Here is a 17,745-nt window from a genome sequence, read left to right on the forward strand (position 1 = left end):
GGTGCACCAGTTTGTGGCAAGAACTGCAACGCTGCTTGGTTTTTCATGCTCAACAGGTTCCCGTGTGTATGAAGAATGGTCCACCACCCAAAGGACATCCAGCCAACTTGACACAACTGTGGGAAGCATTGGGAGTCAACATGGGCCAGCATCCCTGTGGACCGCTTTTGACACCTTGTAGAGTCCATGCCCTGACAAATTGAGGCTGTTCGGGGGGGAGAGGAGGAGGAGGAGGAGGAGGAGGGAGGGGGGGGGGGGGGGGGGGGGGTTGGGTTAACTTGGTGTGTATGTACACACTGGGTATAACAAACATTAGGAACACTGTCCTAATATGGAGTTGCACCCCCTCTCTTCCCCTTGTGTCCTCAGAACAGCCTCAATTCAGAAACCCTGATACAGCAGATATTTTTTTAAAGGACCAAAGAGTTTGGTCTGCTTCGTTTGTTCATTTTTGGCATGTAAATAAATATTGTGGTACTGGTATCGTTCCGGGCCCTAATTATCAAACCTGTTGCCTAGTCACTTTATCCCTACCTATATGTACATAGCTACTTGAATTACCCCTGTACAGCAACTTGGTACTGGTAACCCCTGTATATAGCCATGTTATTTTACTCGTTATTGTTATTCACAGTGTATTTATAAATCGGCACTATTTCTATATGTATTTGTTTTATCTTTTAACTTTTGGAAAAGTACCTGTAATTTAGCCTTTCACTGTTAGTTTACACCTGTTGTTTACGAAGCATGTGACCCAATAAAATTTGATTTGGATTTGACAGTCAAATCAGTAGTATACATGTTATTGTCCCTGGTACCTTTTGACTTCAACATGTGTCCTGTGACTAACACCCTCCCAGCTGAGAATGTCAATTAATGGAGCCATAAATGTCTCTGAAGTGTAAGTCACTTTTGGACAACCTATCATCACTATCTTTCCCATTTGGTTTGTCAAAATAGGCCAGAATTGCGTAGTTTGTCAACTTCTAAATAATCATATTTTTGTATGTCGTTGAATGAATTCTTGTTTGATAACATAATCCTATCTATTTTTCAGCCCTGAAAACTACATTATCTATGGGAACAGAGCACTTTGCTATATTCGTAGTGAAAAATATCTGTAAGTCCTTCACAAACTATAAACAAACCTGTTTTGTATAGGACACTGTTACACAGACCCGTTATGTTTAATGATCAATGGCATAATTTCTTTGTTGCAGAAAAGCTGTTGGTGATGGAAAACGAGCCACTTTGATACAACCAGAGTGGGCAAAGGTAAGCTATGCTCCCACAGCCATGTCTGAATTTCCAATGAGATTTCCCTCAGTAGCTTCTCAAGCAAGGGTTATCAGAAAAATCTGAGGATCAAACCCTCTGATGGTGGGGAAATTAATACATTTTGACTGAGAAGCTAGCTAGTTCTATTGCTCAGAAATGAAAACTTTATTATCAGTGTGGAAACGTTTCATGAGGCATGAAATGTCTTAAGGAAACTTAAGTCTACAAAAATGATATGTGGAGTGGTTGCAATGGTATGTTAATGTCCACCAAAGTACCAACATTCCTAAAATGATGATGTCTATGTGTCGGTGAATGATGGTATCTTCCCCTGTGTGGCAGGGTCACTACCGGTACTGTGAGGCGTTGTTCCTCCTTGGGGAACACAAGCGGGCGGTGGCAGCCAACGAGTGGGCCCAGACTCTGTGCAAGGCTGACCCAGAGGGCATGAAGGACCTGCTGCAGCAACATACCAAGTTCAACATAGAGATGGAGAGCAAACGTCGCAGGGAAGAGGAGAGCAAAGGTAACAGGGAAACTCTCCTGCAGTCTTTATGCTTACACATAGAGGACCCAGGTGACCAACCTGAGTGCAGTTCTGTGGTACATTTGGAGACCCTATCTAGAACTTCATATTAAAACCAGTCGATCTTTTAGGAAACCAGATGAATTACAGGGACAAATTCTGGGGGGATTGTACTACTCGGCTCGCGGTTACCGAGACTAATTTGGGCCCTTGTAAAACTCCCTCCATGACAAATCAGAGGGATTGTAAAACTGTCATTAGCAGATGAATGTAACCCCCAACAAGAGCCTTCATGCTAAGAATGCAGCACCTCTTGTCATGAGACAGAGGCAACTCTGCCATATGTTGAGTGGCCATAAATTGTGATCATAACCAATAGTAAAAAGTGGGAGTGGCTAATCCTAACCCTGCCTCTATCAAGAAGACATGAAAAAGTTCAGTTCCTTTGGGGAGCTATGGAGAAGAAATGTATTGTTTAGGTTGTGGTCAAACGGAAGTAGTCTACCTTGTTAGTTACAATGGCATGCCATTGGTTTACGGTATGTATTTCCTTTCATTGCTCTTGTAATCTGAGTCGTGGGTAGGTTGTGCTTGCTTTACCAGCTCTGTTCCTTCTTCAAAAGCAGGTTTTCCTCTTAATTGTTCTCAATTTAGAGTTGTTTGTTGGTAGGTCTCGTCTAGTTTTGCTAAATCATTCAATCCAAGTCTGTATGTAATGTGTGGTTTCTTTTCATGTATGCAAACTGTATTCATTTCTAGTTGGCAGACCGAATAAAACTGCAGCTAAGAAAGTTTCAAGTAAAAGGTATGTACGGTACCTTACTCAATGATGTTTACAAACCAACCACAATTATACATTTGTGGATCATTTAGAATTTGTGTAACCATTGTGTTTTACTGTAATCTACAGAACGGACAGTACCACCAGAGCAGACACTACAGAGTCACGACAACAGACTGATAAACCTGCCAGTAAGGTTGAGCCTTGCACTAATAGCACCGCTCCTGAGAACAAGGTCAGTTACTCAGACCTGGCCCTCAACTTTCACTACCCTAGTCTATGAATTACATTTAGGGGGTCCTCTTTTGTCCACAAAACAGTCCTCGCAAAGCGCAAAGATTCACTATGCAGAAATTGCTCCACCATTTCCTAGTTGATAAAATCCTAATAGTACACCTAATTTCAGTTTTTATATGACAAATCAAGCAAGTATTATGGAGGACTAAAAGTGCCACAATTAAATAAATAAATACACCATTAAATAATTACTTAAATGTGTCATTAATTAATTAAAATTAGAATTAAATACATAAATGTGTTATTAAATGTGTCATTAATTAATTCAAATACCGATTCATTTTATGTAAAATACATATATAATAATTTCACTATTTACATTTACATTTCATGGTCCTGCGTTGGAGTGCTTCCTGAATTACTTAAAACTGTCAAACTGACCCATCAAAAGTTGGTAGGCGGAACCTAACGCCTGATTGGTTACCCTCTGCATCAAGCCAAGACAAATCAATTCCGGATAATGTCAGCAGGTCCTGCTTCTACATCCTCTGCTAAGTTTAAAATGTCTCTAACCAACTCCCTGGAAAGTTCACGGAGATCCTCCATTGTCTCTATCCAGGTTGGCCTACTCTACTTCAGACCAAAGCAATGGATCAGACTAGATTCGCGTTAGCCCCGCCCACTGACTTTGATGGGTCAGTTTGACAGTTTTAAGTAATTCATGAATCACTGCAATGCAGGATCATGAAATGTAAATGTAAATAGTGAAATAATTATATATGTATTTTACATAAAATGAATCGGTATTTGAATTAATTAATGATACATTTAATTACACATTTATGTATTTAATTCTAATTTGAATTAATTAATGACACATTTAAGTAATTATTTAATGGTGTATTTATTTATTTAATTGTGGCACTTTTAGTCCTCCATAAGTATAGTGTAGAGAATCATTGTACCATCTAAACCTCTGTGAAATATATTTTCCATAACCACAAATATTGTATTTTCAGCTGTTTGAAGCTGGTGTACAAAACCAAAAGTAAAAGACACAAAGATTTAACTAAAGAATGGTATTTATAGAAATAACGCACATAGAACAGATCTACCACTTCTTAGACTTGCTTTCAATTAGAATGACAGATCTATAACTCACATTTCTGTGAATTTTTGGGTCGCTCAAAAAGTTACATATTGCAGCGTTTAATCCAAAAGGCAGTTCAAGTACTGCAGCTGGTGATTGCTTTGTCGTGCACTGATCAGTGAGCTGTTTGATCAGCTATAGAATTGACCCCATCTCATGGACATTGTAATGTTTCTAAATAAATCATGTTGTGAGTAATACTGTTGGGGCTGTTTTGCAGTCCAAATATGTAATCCATAATGTTTTAGGAAATTTATATTTCTGATTATCTTTTCATGTCACCAAACCCAGTGCTCAGGAGTCAAGGTGGAAAGTCTGACACAGCCAGGTAAGTTTTTTGCTGCTATTTCTGCTTTGCTCAAACTAATATAAAGGTCTTCTGTTAAGGTTGAAATAAATAGGATCAAATTGTTTAGCTATTGAATTAAATTCAATGCAGCTTTTTAGGTACCTCTAGAAATGCTGTTGAAAAAAGTATTATGTCAGCACCTACCACATCCTGAATATTGCCCCACCTGTGTTGAACAATGACTAATACTGTTGCAACGCTGAGAACAAGTTAAGCCAGTTGTTGTCTTGCAGCCCATCATAACCTTGTGGTTGTTTTGACTTCCCTGAGCTGTTTCTTTAAGAGCACATATCACCACTTTCTCCAGAGTTGCTGGTTTTGTGAATGTTTTCTTTGCTGAAACTTATCGTTGCTAACCCTTTTCTCCCTAGTGAAAGCTGAAGGGGGAGCACATTCAGTGGATAATGCAGAGGGGCCTAAAGAGACGAAAAGGTGAGTTTTATGATCGATTTGCTTACCAGGTTTGTAATACAATAGCCTTACTTCACTGCCAGACCAACAGACCAGAGCTTCTGTTGAGTGGGGAAGAAAGTTAGTGCAGTATATTGATCCCAAATGGACCTCTTCAGTGTAACGCAATGTTAATTAAAGTTGGTGCATATGAACAATATGACATCAAATTATGTTTTGGACAAACAATATAGGCTATTTATCTGAAGCAACGGATCTGTTTTATTTCGCAACTGCTTTATTGAACCCAACCAAGAATCTGAATCGTTGTGTTAAATTGTCTATAGGAAAAGCACATAATGCACGTTCTTGAGAGGAATTGTTAGTTGACATTGGAAGTTCAGTGTGGTATGTGCATTCTTGCTTACTTGGTTAGTGCTTGAGGGTGCTAGTCAAATAATGTTAAATAACTGCCTACAGTTCTGAGCACACTTTCATACTTGGGTGATTTCCTGTTTTTGGTCTGTCTCAAATCAAATCAAATTGTATTTGTCACATACACGTGTTTAGCAGATGTTATAGCGGGTGTAGCGAAATGCTTGTGCTTCTAGCTCTGACAGTGCAGTAATATCTAACAAGTAATATCTAACAATTTCACAACATATAGCCAATACACACAAAACTAGTAAGGAATGGGATTTAAGAATATATACATATATGGACAAGCAATGACAGAGCGGCATGGACTAAGATACAGTAGAATAGAATGCAGTATATACATATGAGACGAGTAGTGCAAGATATGTAAAAATTATTAAAGTGACTAGTGTTCCATTTCTTAAAGTGGCCAGTGATTTCAATAGGCAGCAGCAGCCTCTAATGTGCTAGTGATGGCTATTTAACAGTCTGATGGCCTTGAGATGGAAGCAGTTTTTCAGTCTCTCGGTCCCAGCTTTAATGCACATGTACTGGAGATGTTGTTTCCTACCTTCACCACATGGGGGCGGCCCGTCAGGAAGTCCAGGACCCAATTGCACAGGGTGGGGTTCAGACCCAGGGCCCTGAGCTTAATGATGAGCTTGGAGGGTACTATGGTGTTGAATGCTGAGCTATAGTCAATGAACAGCATTCTTACATAGGTATTCCTCAAGTAGCCAGCATTCAGTTTGAAACAGTTGGATATATTCAGTCACATTTGTGTACTCTGCAATTAACTACAGTAGGCTACTCGAAAAAGTATGAAAAATACTATAATCAGTTTTTTATTTTCAGTCAAATGGCTGATAAAAAGAGCAGCAAATCAGAGCCCATCGCTTCAGAGAAACCGAAAGGGAAGAGCAGAAACCAGCATTCAAAGGTACAGATTTGTTCTTGTGACAACGATGTCATGATGTTACAGCTCAGAGGGGTATACTACAAAGCAGAATCTGAGGTAACAGACCTAAATATTCTGAAAGAACTTATTTTTTTAGGAAGATTACCTTGGAATGGTCATGGTCTAACTGACTCGACAACCAAAAACACAAGTTTATAGCTTTCAGAAAATCAAGTTATTTCTGGTTTATCAAAGTTAGCTGACTAACTCATTGATCCTGCTTTGTAGTATACCCCTCTGAAATAGAATTTCACATTTGATATCACAACACCAAACAAATGTTGGATGCATTTCCTGACTCTAATTTCCTGCCATAACTTTAACTTTCCCCCTCACTAATGGTATGCCCTTCATTATCAAAATATACTGTGGCCTCCCCTCCTCCCGCTAACCCACTATCTCCCTGGCTCTGAAACAGATTTTATATTCATCCCATTTAATTGGGTCCTTTTTACCACAAAGAACATGTCAACTAGGCTGATGCATGATTTCCTGAAGTAGTTTTCACCTATAAATGTGTGTTTAGAAACAACTTTGCAGGTTATTAGTGACTCATGGATACCCCTTCCCACTCAGATAATTTTATTTATTTTTTTTATTTTTTAATTTCATTTTTTGTTAATTTTAAAAAAAAAAAATTTTGGGGGGATGGATCAGCTTAATATTGCAGATTGTATCTTCTATCAATGTAATTGTCTGCATCACTTCCAATCCCCCATGTTTTTTTTTTATATATATACTCCCCTTTATTACTTTTCAACCCCGCCATCCTTTCCCTACTTGGAGTAAATTAGTGAACAACAATGCCCAGGCCTCTACTTCCGATCTATACTTACTATCTACACCTTATGGACAGAGTTAATTTTACAATAATTCTATTATATATATATATTTTTTTGCTCCTGAACTACTTCTACTCTCAACCTCTCCGATCATTTTCATGATGTCCATCCGGTTTGCTTCTATATGCCATATCTTTCTAACTGTGCTCTTTCCCAAAAGCTCCCAACATACAACCTATATACTTATTATGGACACAGTATGCTTACATTATTTACTCAGATGATCACAGTATGCTTACATTATTATCACTCAGATGATATTAGGCAGATCCGGAGACCCCAGTATGCGGGACTTGCTGGTGTCAGCTGTGCAGGATGCCCACACGGCCCTGGCCGACCAGCGATGCCGCAACGCAGAGCAGGCCTTCTCCCAGGCCCTCGTCATCCTGGAGACCAGCACACCAAAGGTACGGCACAAAGCCTGTCCCTCCCACCATCAGTGAAACCATTTAGAGAAGTGTGGTAAAGGAAGTGGGGCAACTTCAGCTCAATCTGTACTCCTTGGCACAACCGCATTCAGAAGATATGTGCAATAGGAAAGGTGCAGCTTAACAGGAAACTGGGCTTTGTTTAGAGAAACTGTTTAGGAGGGTTATTTTCTCACCCAAAAATAAATAAATATACACTGCTCAAAAAAATTAAGGGAACACTAAAATAACACATCCTAGATCTGAATGAATGAAATAATCTTATTAAATACTTTTTTCTTTACATAGTTGAATGTGCTGACAACAAAATCACACAAAAATTATCAATGAAAATCAAATTTATCAACCCATGGAGGTCTGGATTTGGAGTCACCCTCAAAATTAAAGTGGAAAACCACACTACAGGCTGATCCAACTTTGATGTAATGTCCTTAAAACAAGTCAAAATGAGGCTCAGTAGTGTGTGTGGCCTCCACGTGCCTGTATGACCACCCTACAACGCCTGGGCATGCTCCTGATGAGGTGGCGGATGGTCTCCTGAGGGATCTCCTCCCAGACCTGGACTAAAGCATCCGCCAACTCCTGGACAGTCTGTGGTGCAACGTGGCGTTGGTGGATGGAGCGAGACATGATGTGCTCAATTGGATTCAGGTCTGGGGAACGGGCGGGCCAGTCCATAGCATCAATGCCTTCCTCTTGCAGGAACTGCTGACACACTCCAGCCACATGAGGTCTAGCATTGTCTTGCATTAGGAGGAACCCAGGGCCAACTGCACCAGCATATGTTCTCACAAGGGGTCTGAGGATCTCATCTCGGTACCTAATGGCAGTCAGACTACCTCTGGCGAGCACATGGAGGGCTGTGCGGCTCCCCAAAGAAATGCCACCCACACCATGACTGACCCACCGCCAAACCGGTCATGCTGGAGGATGTTGCAGGCAGCAGAACGTTCTCCACGGCGTCTCCAGACTCTGTCACGTCTGTCACATGTGCTCAGTGTGAACATGCTTTCATCTGTGAAGAGCACAGGGCGCCAGTGGCGAATTTGCCAATCCTGGTGTTCTCTGGCAAATGCCAAACGTCCTGCACGGTGTTGGGCTGTAAGCACAACCCCCACCTGTGGACGTCGGGCCCTCATACCACCCTCATGGAGTCTGTTTCTGACCGTTTGAGCAGACACATGCACATTTGTGGCCTGCTGGAGGTCATTTTGCAGGGCTCTGGCAGTGCTCCTCCTGCTCCTCCTTGCACAAAGGCGGAGGTAGCGGTCCTGCTGCTGGGTTGTTGCCCTCCTACGGCCTCCTCCACGTCTCCTGATGTACTGGCCTGTCTCCTGGTAGCGCCTCCATGCTCTGGACACTACGCTGACAGACACAGCAAACCTTCTTGCCACAGCTCGCATTGATGTGCCATCCTGGATGAGCTGCACTACCTGAGCCACTTGTGTGGGTTGTAGACTCCGTCTCATGCTACCACTAGAGTGAAAGCACCGCCAGCATTCAAAAGTGACCAAAACATCAGCCAGGAAGCATAGGAACTGAGAAGTGGTCTGTGGTCACCACCTGCAAAACCAGTCCTTTATTGGGGGTGTCTTGCTAATTGCCTATAATTTCCACCTGTTGTCTATTCCATTTGCACAACAGCATGTGAAATGTATTGTCAATCAGTGTTTCTTCCTAAGTGGACAGTTTGATTTCACAGAAGTGTGATTGACTTGGAGTTACATTGTGTTGTTTAAGTGTTCCCTTTATTTTTTTGAGCAGTGTATATATCGATGTCAGTTTACTGTGCTAATGTTTGTAGAGTAGGTCAAGTTATTGCAACTTGGCTAGTTAAAGCTGTGTTTTGGAACGTGATGTATACAAACCCCTGTAGTCACATGTTTTAGTTAGTCTGGCCAGCTACCAGGCTAGCTTGACTGAATGTCTTTTTAATTTTTTGCTAAGTCAGTTGAGTGAACGACGAGCCTTGCAAATTGTTTGGTTTGGTGTGGATTGGTGAGCAACTGCAGGAGCTAGCTAGCCAACACAATTTAGCTAGCTTGCAAGTATGTTTGCTAATATTTGCTAGCTTGCTAACAAGGTTACCTTGCCTGTTTTCAAATACAGTATCAGTTGCATTAGCAAGCTAACTAGCCATTGTCTAATTTAGCTAGCAGCTAATTCACTTTTTTCTCCTCCCCAGGAACTTGGCCTCTGTGCTCTTGACCAAGTTGTGCTGATTTATGGCCATGCCTCAGCTCTGTTAGAGATTGGTCAACCTGAGGTAAGAAACTTTGTGTGATCGCTAGCTACCAAGGAAGGCTACTATGCTTTTCAAGTGGTCCTTTGTAGCTCAGTTGGTAGAGCATGGCGCTTGTAACTCCAGGGTAGTGGGTTCAATTCCCGGGACCACCCATATTTAAAATGTATGCACGCATGACTGCAAGTCGCAAAGCGTCTGCTTAATGGCATATTATAAGTGTTTTGATATGGTCTCAACCACAATCAGGCTTTGTACTGTTTTTTCTTCTTCTTCTATTTAGGAACTTGCTGAAGCTCAAAGGGACTTTGACAAGATCAAAACCTTTGAAGAGAGGAAGTTTCAGTGTCTGGTTTTTTACGGCATTGGAAAGGTGTATCAGAAGGAGAACCGGTAGTTACAGATGGGATCATGTTTATAGAGCACTCTGAAATTATAGGTGCACGTCACAGGGTATACTTACAAATGTTTTTTTCCTCCCCCCCTGTAGATTTCCAATTGCTCTGGAACAGTTTTCTAATTCTATGCAAATGGTTAAGAAGAAGATAACACCTGGTAAACTGACTTGGCCCACCACAACAGCTATTGTTGAGGAGACTAAGCTGGACTATTTCAAGGTACGTTCTCATTTATGATCTTACTTGGGTTTTGGTTCAAATCAACTGTTGAATTGAGGCAGGAAATGTCATTGCTTGCTGTGGTTTTGATTTTGTTCTGTTTTTTATTTTAATTTGAACCCCAAACCAGGAGCTGCTAGAGGAATCCATAGAGATGTGCAAATTTCCACCTAAACCAGATGCCATTTGTCGGCATCAGAATTGCCATGGCCATTCCAAAATGGAAATCTACTTCACAGATCCAGATTTTAAGGTAAATGACAAATGTGATCAACCTAAGTTGCCTCCATGAAAGTCAGACCTAACATGTTCACTAAACACTCATACCTCCGTCTTTACTCATAGGGTTTCATTCGGGTGGTTTGCTGCCAAAGCTGCAAAGTGGAGTACCATATCAGCTGTTGGAAGAAGTTGAAAGTAACAGCATTCTCTGATAAGAATGAAAAGGTAACATCTATTTGCAACCTTCAAGTTCAAGTGCACACCAATTTTCTTTTACGTCACTCTTGCCGCTAGTATACTCATGTCTGTTTTTACCCACAGGATTTCCTGCAGGAAATTTGCTTTACTCCAGAATGTGGGGGTAGAATCTGTCATATTAAAATATATGGTTCAACAGGGCTTGTCAAATGTGAGGTAAGGAATTTCTCTAATGTTGGCATGTTATTATTAAAGCTACAATATGTAACTTTTTGGGCAATTCACATAGAACTGTGTGTTATAGATCTCATTTTCACTGAAAGCAAGTCTAAGAAGCGGTAGATATGTTCTATGTGCGCTATTTCTATGCTTCCCGCTAAGTTTAATTTTACTTTCGGTTTTGTACAACAGCTGAAAATACAATATTTTTGGTTATGGAAAATATATTTAACAGCGGTTTAGATGGTACAATGGTTCTCTACACTATACTTGCTTGTTTTGTCACAAACTGAAATTAAGCAAACAATTAGAATTTTTGCAACCAGGAAATGGCGGATCGATTTCTGCATAGTGCATCTTTAAATGTAATCGCCATTTTATATCACATTAATGAGTCTATTATTCTGTGTCTTTAGTTTGTGTCTTTAGCATCTATTGAAAAACATAGAGGTACAGCAAAATTGAGAGTAAATCAGAAATGTTCAAGGTGAGTTGAACCAACATTTTTGTGCTGAAGTTTCTCTACATGTCCATACCCAATGCAATTTATCAAACTGCAGACTGAGCACATCAAAGATTTGTATGTCAAGCAAATCTTTAACCAAGGCAGTACTATTACTACCATCACAATTGTTTCTGTATCTTAATGTTTTTAATTTCATTTTGTTTGCCAGTCTCAAGAAGTTGAAATCCAAAGAGGATCGTAAGGTCAGACGGAAGCAATGTAGGCAAGATGCTTCTCTGACTACGCAAGACAAGAATGATCAGATGCCTTTGGAGAACCGGGAGACCATTGTCGTAGAACAGAAGGGTACAGACATCTTACATTTATTATAGTCCACCAGATGTACATTCTCCTTTCCAAAGGAACCAGTTTCACTGACTTCACCCTTAAAGAATCTGAAGGTGTGACTACTAAATGCATGATGCAATCCACATCACTGTTACATTCCAAACTCTGTTCTGACCACATACCAGCTTCTCTGTCACAGTATCCTCAATTCCTAACTGTTTAACACCCTTCTCCAGCTTCATCCCCCACCTGGCTGTCTTACGGGGACCGTGTTCTGCTTCAGATCAGCGATAGCAAGGATCTGTTCAGGGACAAGAGCCACAACATCTCTGTGTTGATGAAGAACCTTAAGCCATGGATGGACATGGACCGGATCAAGGGAAGCGAACTGGGCATGTCGTATGCTGGGAGGCAGCCGGAGACGCTGGGGGATGTGGTGGAGCTCCTCCTGGAAAGGAAGAACCGGGTGTGGGCCCGCATCTTTATCCACAGCCTGAGCGGCTGCCTGGACACCAGCCCCAAGCTGCACGACTGGGCCCACCAACTGGACAGCTCAGGTCAGCACACATTACATTTTCTCCTGGTAATCAGGACTTCAACTTGTGTATTGAAGAGCAATGCTAACCTCCCAGCTGCATACTTGTGTACCCTCACAACTAGATTACTGGTTCTATTCAAGTACTCTGCAGCAACACAAATCGGCATGACTTTATGCTTTGTGCCATCTTGGCTAATTTCCCTTTTCCTCCCCTGATGTACTTCACAGGTCTGAATGCAGCTGGACTGTTCATTGACCGTTATGCAGACCACCTGGAGCAGCTGGACCTAGCTCCTTTGCTACATTTTGCCCCCCTGCAGGACATGCTCATAGAGAAGTTTGGGACCATGCCTGAGTTTTTTAGCCGTCTTGGCCTGACTGTAACGGAGTACCTAAAGCAGGCCCCTCCCCAGGAGATGAGGCTGTTTATCTGGACTTTGGAGGAGCACAGAGACCAGTACGCCTCCTGCCATGCTGCGTTGGATGACTATTTTGAAATAATGGGTAAGCGGTTAGACCCCCACGCACCCTCCTTAACAGGGGAAAAGTCCCCTTGAGGCTAAAATTGGAATATGTTGTGCTGCTGTTGTGCTTTGGTTCCTGTTTCCAGTTGTCTTAACTTTACTGTTCTTTCAGATGGGCCTTGTTTAGTGATTAAAAAGACAGAGAATGAAAATACAATTGTAAGTATTGATTGTTGGATGCCACACTGAAGCAAACTTTTTGTCTGTTGGTGTTGCATTTGAACCAAGGCATATTGATTTTAACTTTGACCAATCATCAAACTTCACTCATTTTATTTCAGAAATACCCTATTAAGACTAAGAACAGAAATCGCAAAAAGAAGCAGAAGGAGCCAAAGGCGGTGAGCATTATGACTTAAACCTAAAGAAAGAGAGGCAATTGTGTGTCTTCTGGACATCAATCTAATTATTTTATTTTTCTCAGTCGGTTATTGTCCTGTCGGGAATGAGAGGTGGTACCTCAAGAGAGGATGAGGACGAGGATTTTTTAGAGGAGGACTCTTTGTAAGTTGTCTAATCAGTAGAACACAATCATCGTTAAATCTGTCCATTGACAACCCCCAGCTTGTTCTCACCAGGTCATAATTTATTTCGGCAGAATGTTTCTTGACCCCAGTGACCCATTCAGCGTTCCCAGTCATCTTCGTGATCAGGTGACAGAGTTTGAGGGACAGTACAACAATGGCAGCCGCAGTAGCCACTACAAGAGAATATTGGACAACAACCCTGACCTGACTAAGGAGAGTTTGTATGAGTAAGTTTGTACAAGTGTTTCTCCTTTGGGAATTGGACAACAGGGTCTTAGTCTGCTAAAAATGTGTGTGTGTTATAACTTTTATCATGACTCATGAGGACTCAAAGTCCAAGCAATTGACCTGAAGTATTGTGTTTTCATTGTATATTCAGATGTCATGCTGATCCATATTTGTCCTGTGTGTATGGCCTCTGGCTCCTCTAACCTGCATGTCTGCATCTTTCCTCCCAGCTACTTTGCCCAGATCCTGGAGGAGTACGGTCCCCTGAAGGCCCAGGACCCCCTGCTGGTGGGCGAGCTGGACAACTTCCCTCCCGACGCCCAGCAAAAGATCCAGGAGGCCGGTGGCCTGAAGCCTTTCCTCCTCGAATCGCTGCGCTTCGTCATGACTGACAACCTCCTGGGCCTTATGAAACACGCCGTGTCACTGCAGGATGCCAACACTCACAGAATGGACAATCTGGACTTCATAGGGGATATCCCCAACAGACTCTCCCTAAACCCTTCTGCTATGGCGTTTCTCCCAAACTCCCAAGATTCTGGAACTAGGGATTATGATGAGCCTATTGCTATTATCCCTGTGTGGCCTAACCTGGCCATTGGAACTCCATTGGACAAGTCATATGATAACCATGATCCAAATAACCTTGAGGATCTTGACCTTTATATTAGAGATGTAGAGGAAAAGGGAGTCGAGGCACCTGGAAAGACTGCAGCAGAAGTACAGGTGGGGAATTGTCCTCATTCAATTTGAAAGTTTCTATGATCACAAGACCAAGTGGCTGCGTTTACACATGTAGCCCAATTCTGATCTTTTGTTCACTAATTGGTCAGAAGATCTGATGTGAAAAGATCTGTGACAGGTTAAAGACCAATTGGTGGAAAAAATATCAGAATTGGGCTGCCAATGTAATGTCTCATGTTTGTTCTTTCTGTAGGTATCAACTTGTGTCGCCTTGAGTGAAGTGGCTGTTAACACAGAGCCTTTTGAAGGGAATAATGTGAGTTTTTTAAAATACCTACATTTAAGTCATTTAGCAGATGCTTTTATCCAGAGTGACCTACAGGAGCAATTAGGGTTAAGTGCCTTGCTCAAAAGCACATGGACAGATTTATCACCTAGTCTGCTCAGGGATTCAAACCAGAGACATTGGGTTACTCGCCCAACACTCTAATAAGCATATCGAAGCCTAAAGGCGTTAAAGTGCTTCAGTTCGGCTAGCGCCTAGCCGAATTCGGTTAGACCACACCGAACGAGTGTGCTCACATACTCCCTTAAAAGACCTTCATTTGAAAAAACAAGAAACAAAATCGGCAATAGTACTGTTTGTCCATTTTGACACACGCCGTAGCCAGTATACACTTCCTCAAAATCTCATTCATTTTGACGTTTTTGCCGAAGAGATCTTAGTCGCGCAATTTTACAGCTAACTAAGATGTTTGGTGCAGTATTTTTCGATGAAAAAATACATGAAAACAAGTGGTCTCATTGAATCCCTACTGTTGACCAATCACCAACGAAGGGGCGTAGACTTCGGCTCCAAACTTAATCTTGCCTCCAGAAAAAATAGTGTGCCCGAACAGCCGAGAGAACCCTCACTAAAGTCCAAAACAAACGTCACAAAATGTCATTATGTAAGCACAAACTCTACCAAACTGTTTCGGCTGGGAAGCATGTGGACGCCTTAAGGCTAATAAAAGCCTACCTAATAAGCCTCTGATTCAGAGGGGTTGGGTTAAGTGCGGAAGACACATTTCGGTTCAATGCGTTGTTGTGCAACTGACTAGGTATCCCCTTTCCCTTCCCTAATAAGCCTATACCTTTGCACCTAGTATAGTATTGTGCTTGATCAAATTGACCTTTTTAAATTATGCATGTTTCCACGTTCCAGGGAGACCTGTCCAAGAAAGAGAAGAGTAATGCAGAGTTTGAGCAGCAGATCCAGCAAATAAAGCAGGACTACGACTCTGTGAAGCAAAGACGCCTAAAGGAGATCTCTGCCCTAGAAGGAGAGCTAGAGGAAATCAACCATTTAATACAGGTAGGGAGGAGTACTCTCATATATGGAGCGATTTCAGTGCCAGCAGAAATTGTATTTTAATTCTATCCTTTTTTTATTTGTATTAGGATATTGAATTTGAATTTCATATTTTTGAATGTTTAATGCACAAATTGAGTAATTGAATTAATAAATTGAACTTGTATTTCATGATTTGAAACTGAATTGAATGAATATTGCATTCAGTTTTTCAAAATTCAATTTAAATGTAATTGAATATTCAAGTTAAATATGTATATATTAATATGGTAGATATTGCATTCATTGTCTTGTGTATCAAGTTTACAAACTATAATTTCAAAGTTTCATATTCAACTTCTCAGATGCATTCAGATTTAGTTTAAGTTCTGTTCTCTAAATTCAGAACCAGAGACAACATCCTGGTACTTTGCCAGCCAGCAAAGGTAGAGAAGAACAGAGACTCAAATGCTCTCTGTGGTAAACAGACTTTTCTGAAGCCATTGTGGCATGTTTAATTTATTTTCTTCCTATGAATTTAGCTCTAGTGTTTGAACCGCTATGGCTGTAAGCTATCCTGAAAGCTAAGAGACTGGAGCATGGATGTGCTTTCTGTTCCCATCTATGATGATCACAGGCTGCGTTAGAAGGGAGTTCTAATTTAAGATAATAAATTAAATGTTCCTCTTCCACAGAATGCATATGTGTGTTTTGAGGCAGAAGTCCTCAGTTTGAGTCTCCATATGTGCTGAATCAATTGTGGTACTCGTTAAGCAAGCAGCGTGTCGTCCTTTACATGAACTTCCTGAACATACCTCTATAGGCTTTAGCTAAGTGGGCTAACAGTCTTGTACATGCAGGAGACCTGGTTTGAACCCAGTTAATCACAATAGCAAGATTAAATAGGGAGTGGTATGGTGTTTATTTTCAAACAACCATACAGAAACAAAAGACAGATGCACACAAATTTCAACAAACATCAATGTTTGCTCAGACCCACATGTTCCCACCGCAGCCATACATATCACGTATGTCTCATAACCACACTCTCCTTCATCGCCTGGAACTTTACAGTGCTTGTAGCACTCTATGCCATATGGTGTCAAATTGCACTGTTCTATTTTTCTCTGTAGCCCACACCTTTTAAATATTTAAATAATAAATTTGATTCATCTACTGTCGTAGTGATGGAGTATCATTTGTTTTCCATTTTTGATATAAATGTTTTTTCAAAGTAATTGACGAGAAAAGTATGGTCCATTGGGTATTTCACCGCACCCTCATATGCCATTTCTTGAAATATGCAGATAGACGGATTGAAAGTAAACTTGCATTGTATTTAAACTATATTCTTATGGGGGCAAAAACATATATTTTTTTACACTCCCTTATAACGCAGCCTGTGATCATCAGAGGGGATCAGACAGCATGTCCATGCTCCAGAGAGTCTTAGCTTTCAGGAATGATGTCACAATAGATCATAGCCAAAACGGTTCAAATGCTAGAGCCAAATTCATTGGAAGAAAATACATTTAACATGCCACATTGGCTTCAGAAACCACCAGAAGTTTCTATTTACCACAGTGAGCATTTGATGCTATCTGTTCTCCTCTACCTTTCCTGGCTGGCAAAGAACCAAGATGTTGTCTCTTGGTTTTGAATCTGAATTTAGAGAACTGAATTTGAAAACGAAATCTGAATGCATCTGAGAAGTTGAATATACACTACATGACCAAGTATGTGGACACCTGCTTGTCCAACATCTCATTCCTTTGCTGCTATAACAGCCTCCTCTCTTTTGGGAAGGCTGTCCACTAGATGTTGAAAAGATAAAATGGCCACCCGGACTATTTACATTGATTCCCCCCCCCCCCCCCGCTGCTACTCGCTGTTTATTATCTATGCATAGTCACTTTACCCCTACCTACATGTACAAATTTACCTCGACCAACTGGTACCCCCTGTATATAGCCTCATTATTGTTTTATTTTTTACTTTAGTTTATTTAGTAAATATCTCTATTTCTTGAACTGCATTGTTGGTTAAGGGCTTGTAAGTAAGCATTTCACGGTAAGGTCTACACCTGTTGTATTCGGCGCATGTGACAAATACATTTACATTTTAGTCATTTAGCAGACGCTCTTATCCAGAGCGACTTACAGTTAGTGAGTGTATACAAACAAAAGTTTCATACTGGTCCCCCGTGGGAATCGAACCCACAACCCTGGCGTTGCAAACGCCATGCTCTACCAACTGAGCTACAT

The 17,745-nt window shown here is 41.1% G+C and overlaps 1 protein-coding gene across 1 annotated transcript in view; it reads left to right on the forward strand.

The window, feature by feature from the left end:
* The window catches only part of LOC311142365 (E3 ubiquitin-protein ligase TTC3-like), a 58,112-nt gene that overhangs the window by 14,194 nt on the left and 26,173 nt on the right, over nucleotides 1-17,745 (forward strand). The window contains exons 10-35 of the mRNA XM_084178007.1: nucleotides 1,058-1,120; nucleotides 1,221-1,275; nucleotides 1,621-1,804; nucleotides 2,564-2,609; nucleotides 2,715-2,820; nucleotides 4,264-4,300; nucleotides 4,693-4,753; nucleotides 5,984-6,068; nucleotides 7,183-7,335; nucleotides 9,542-9,622; nucleotides 9,882-9,991; nucleotides 10,089-10,215; nucleotides 10,346-10,468; nucleotides 10,561-10,662; nucleotides 10,759-10,851; nucleotides 11,271-11,341; nucleotides 11,529-11,665; nucleotides 11,884-12,204; nucleotides 12,414-12,689; nucleotides 12,822-12,868; nucleotides 12,991-13,050; nucleotides 13,134-13,213; nucleotides 13,308-13,463; nucleotides 13,695-14,190; nucleotides 14,402-14,464; nucleotides 15,356-15,505. Of these exons, the coding sequence (XP_084034133.1) occupies nucleotides 1,058-1,120; nucleotides 1,221-1,275; nucleotides 1,621-1,804; nucleotides 2,564-2,609; nucleotides 2,715-2,820; nucleotides 4,264-4,300; nucleotides 4,693-4,753; nucleotides 5,984-6,068; nucleotides 7,183-7,335; nucleotides 9,542-9,622; nucleotides 9,882-9,991; nucleotides 10,089-10,215; nucleotides 10,346-10,468; nucleotides 10,561-10,662; nucleotides 10,759-10,851; nucleotides 11,271-11,341; nucleotides 11,529-11,665; nucleotides 11,884-12,204; nucleotides 12,414-12,689; nucleotides 12,822-12,868; nucleotides 12,991-13,050; nucleotides 13,134-13,213; nucleotides 13,308-13,463; nucleotides 13,695-14,190; nucleotides 14,402-14,464; nucleotides 15,356-15,505 (3,283 nt within the window). The remainder of the gene's footprint in view (nucleotides 1-1,057; nucleotides 1,121-1,220; nucleotides 1,276-1,620; nucleotides 1,805-2,563; nucleotides 2,610-2,714; nucleotides 2,821-4,263; nucleotides 4,301-4,692; nucleotides 4,754-5,983; nucleotides 6,069-7,182; nucleotides 7,336-9,541; nucleotides 9,623-9,881; nucleotides 9,992-10,088; nucleotides 10,216-10,345; nucleotides 10,469-10,560; nucleotides 10,663-10,758; nucleotides 10,852-11,270; nucleotides 11,342-11,528; nucleotides 11,666-11,883; nucleotides 12,205-12,413; nucleotides 12,690-12,821; nucleotides 12,869-12,990; nucleotides 13,051-13,133; nucleotides 13,214-13,307; nucleotides 13,464-13,694; nucleotides 14,191-14,401; nucleotides 14,465-15,355; nucleotides 15,506-17,745) is intronic.

This window comes from Coregonus lavaretus, assembly GCF_964263955.1.
Source record: "Coregonus lavaretus genome assembly, chromosome: 15".
Classification (NCBI taxonomy): domain Eukaryota; kingdom Metazoa; phylum Chordata; class Actinopteri; order Salmoniformes; family Salmonidae; genus Coregonus; species Coregonus lavaretus.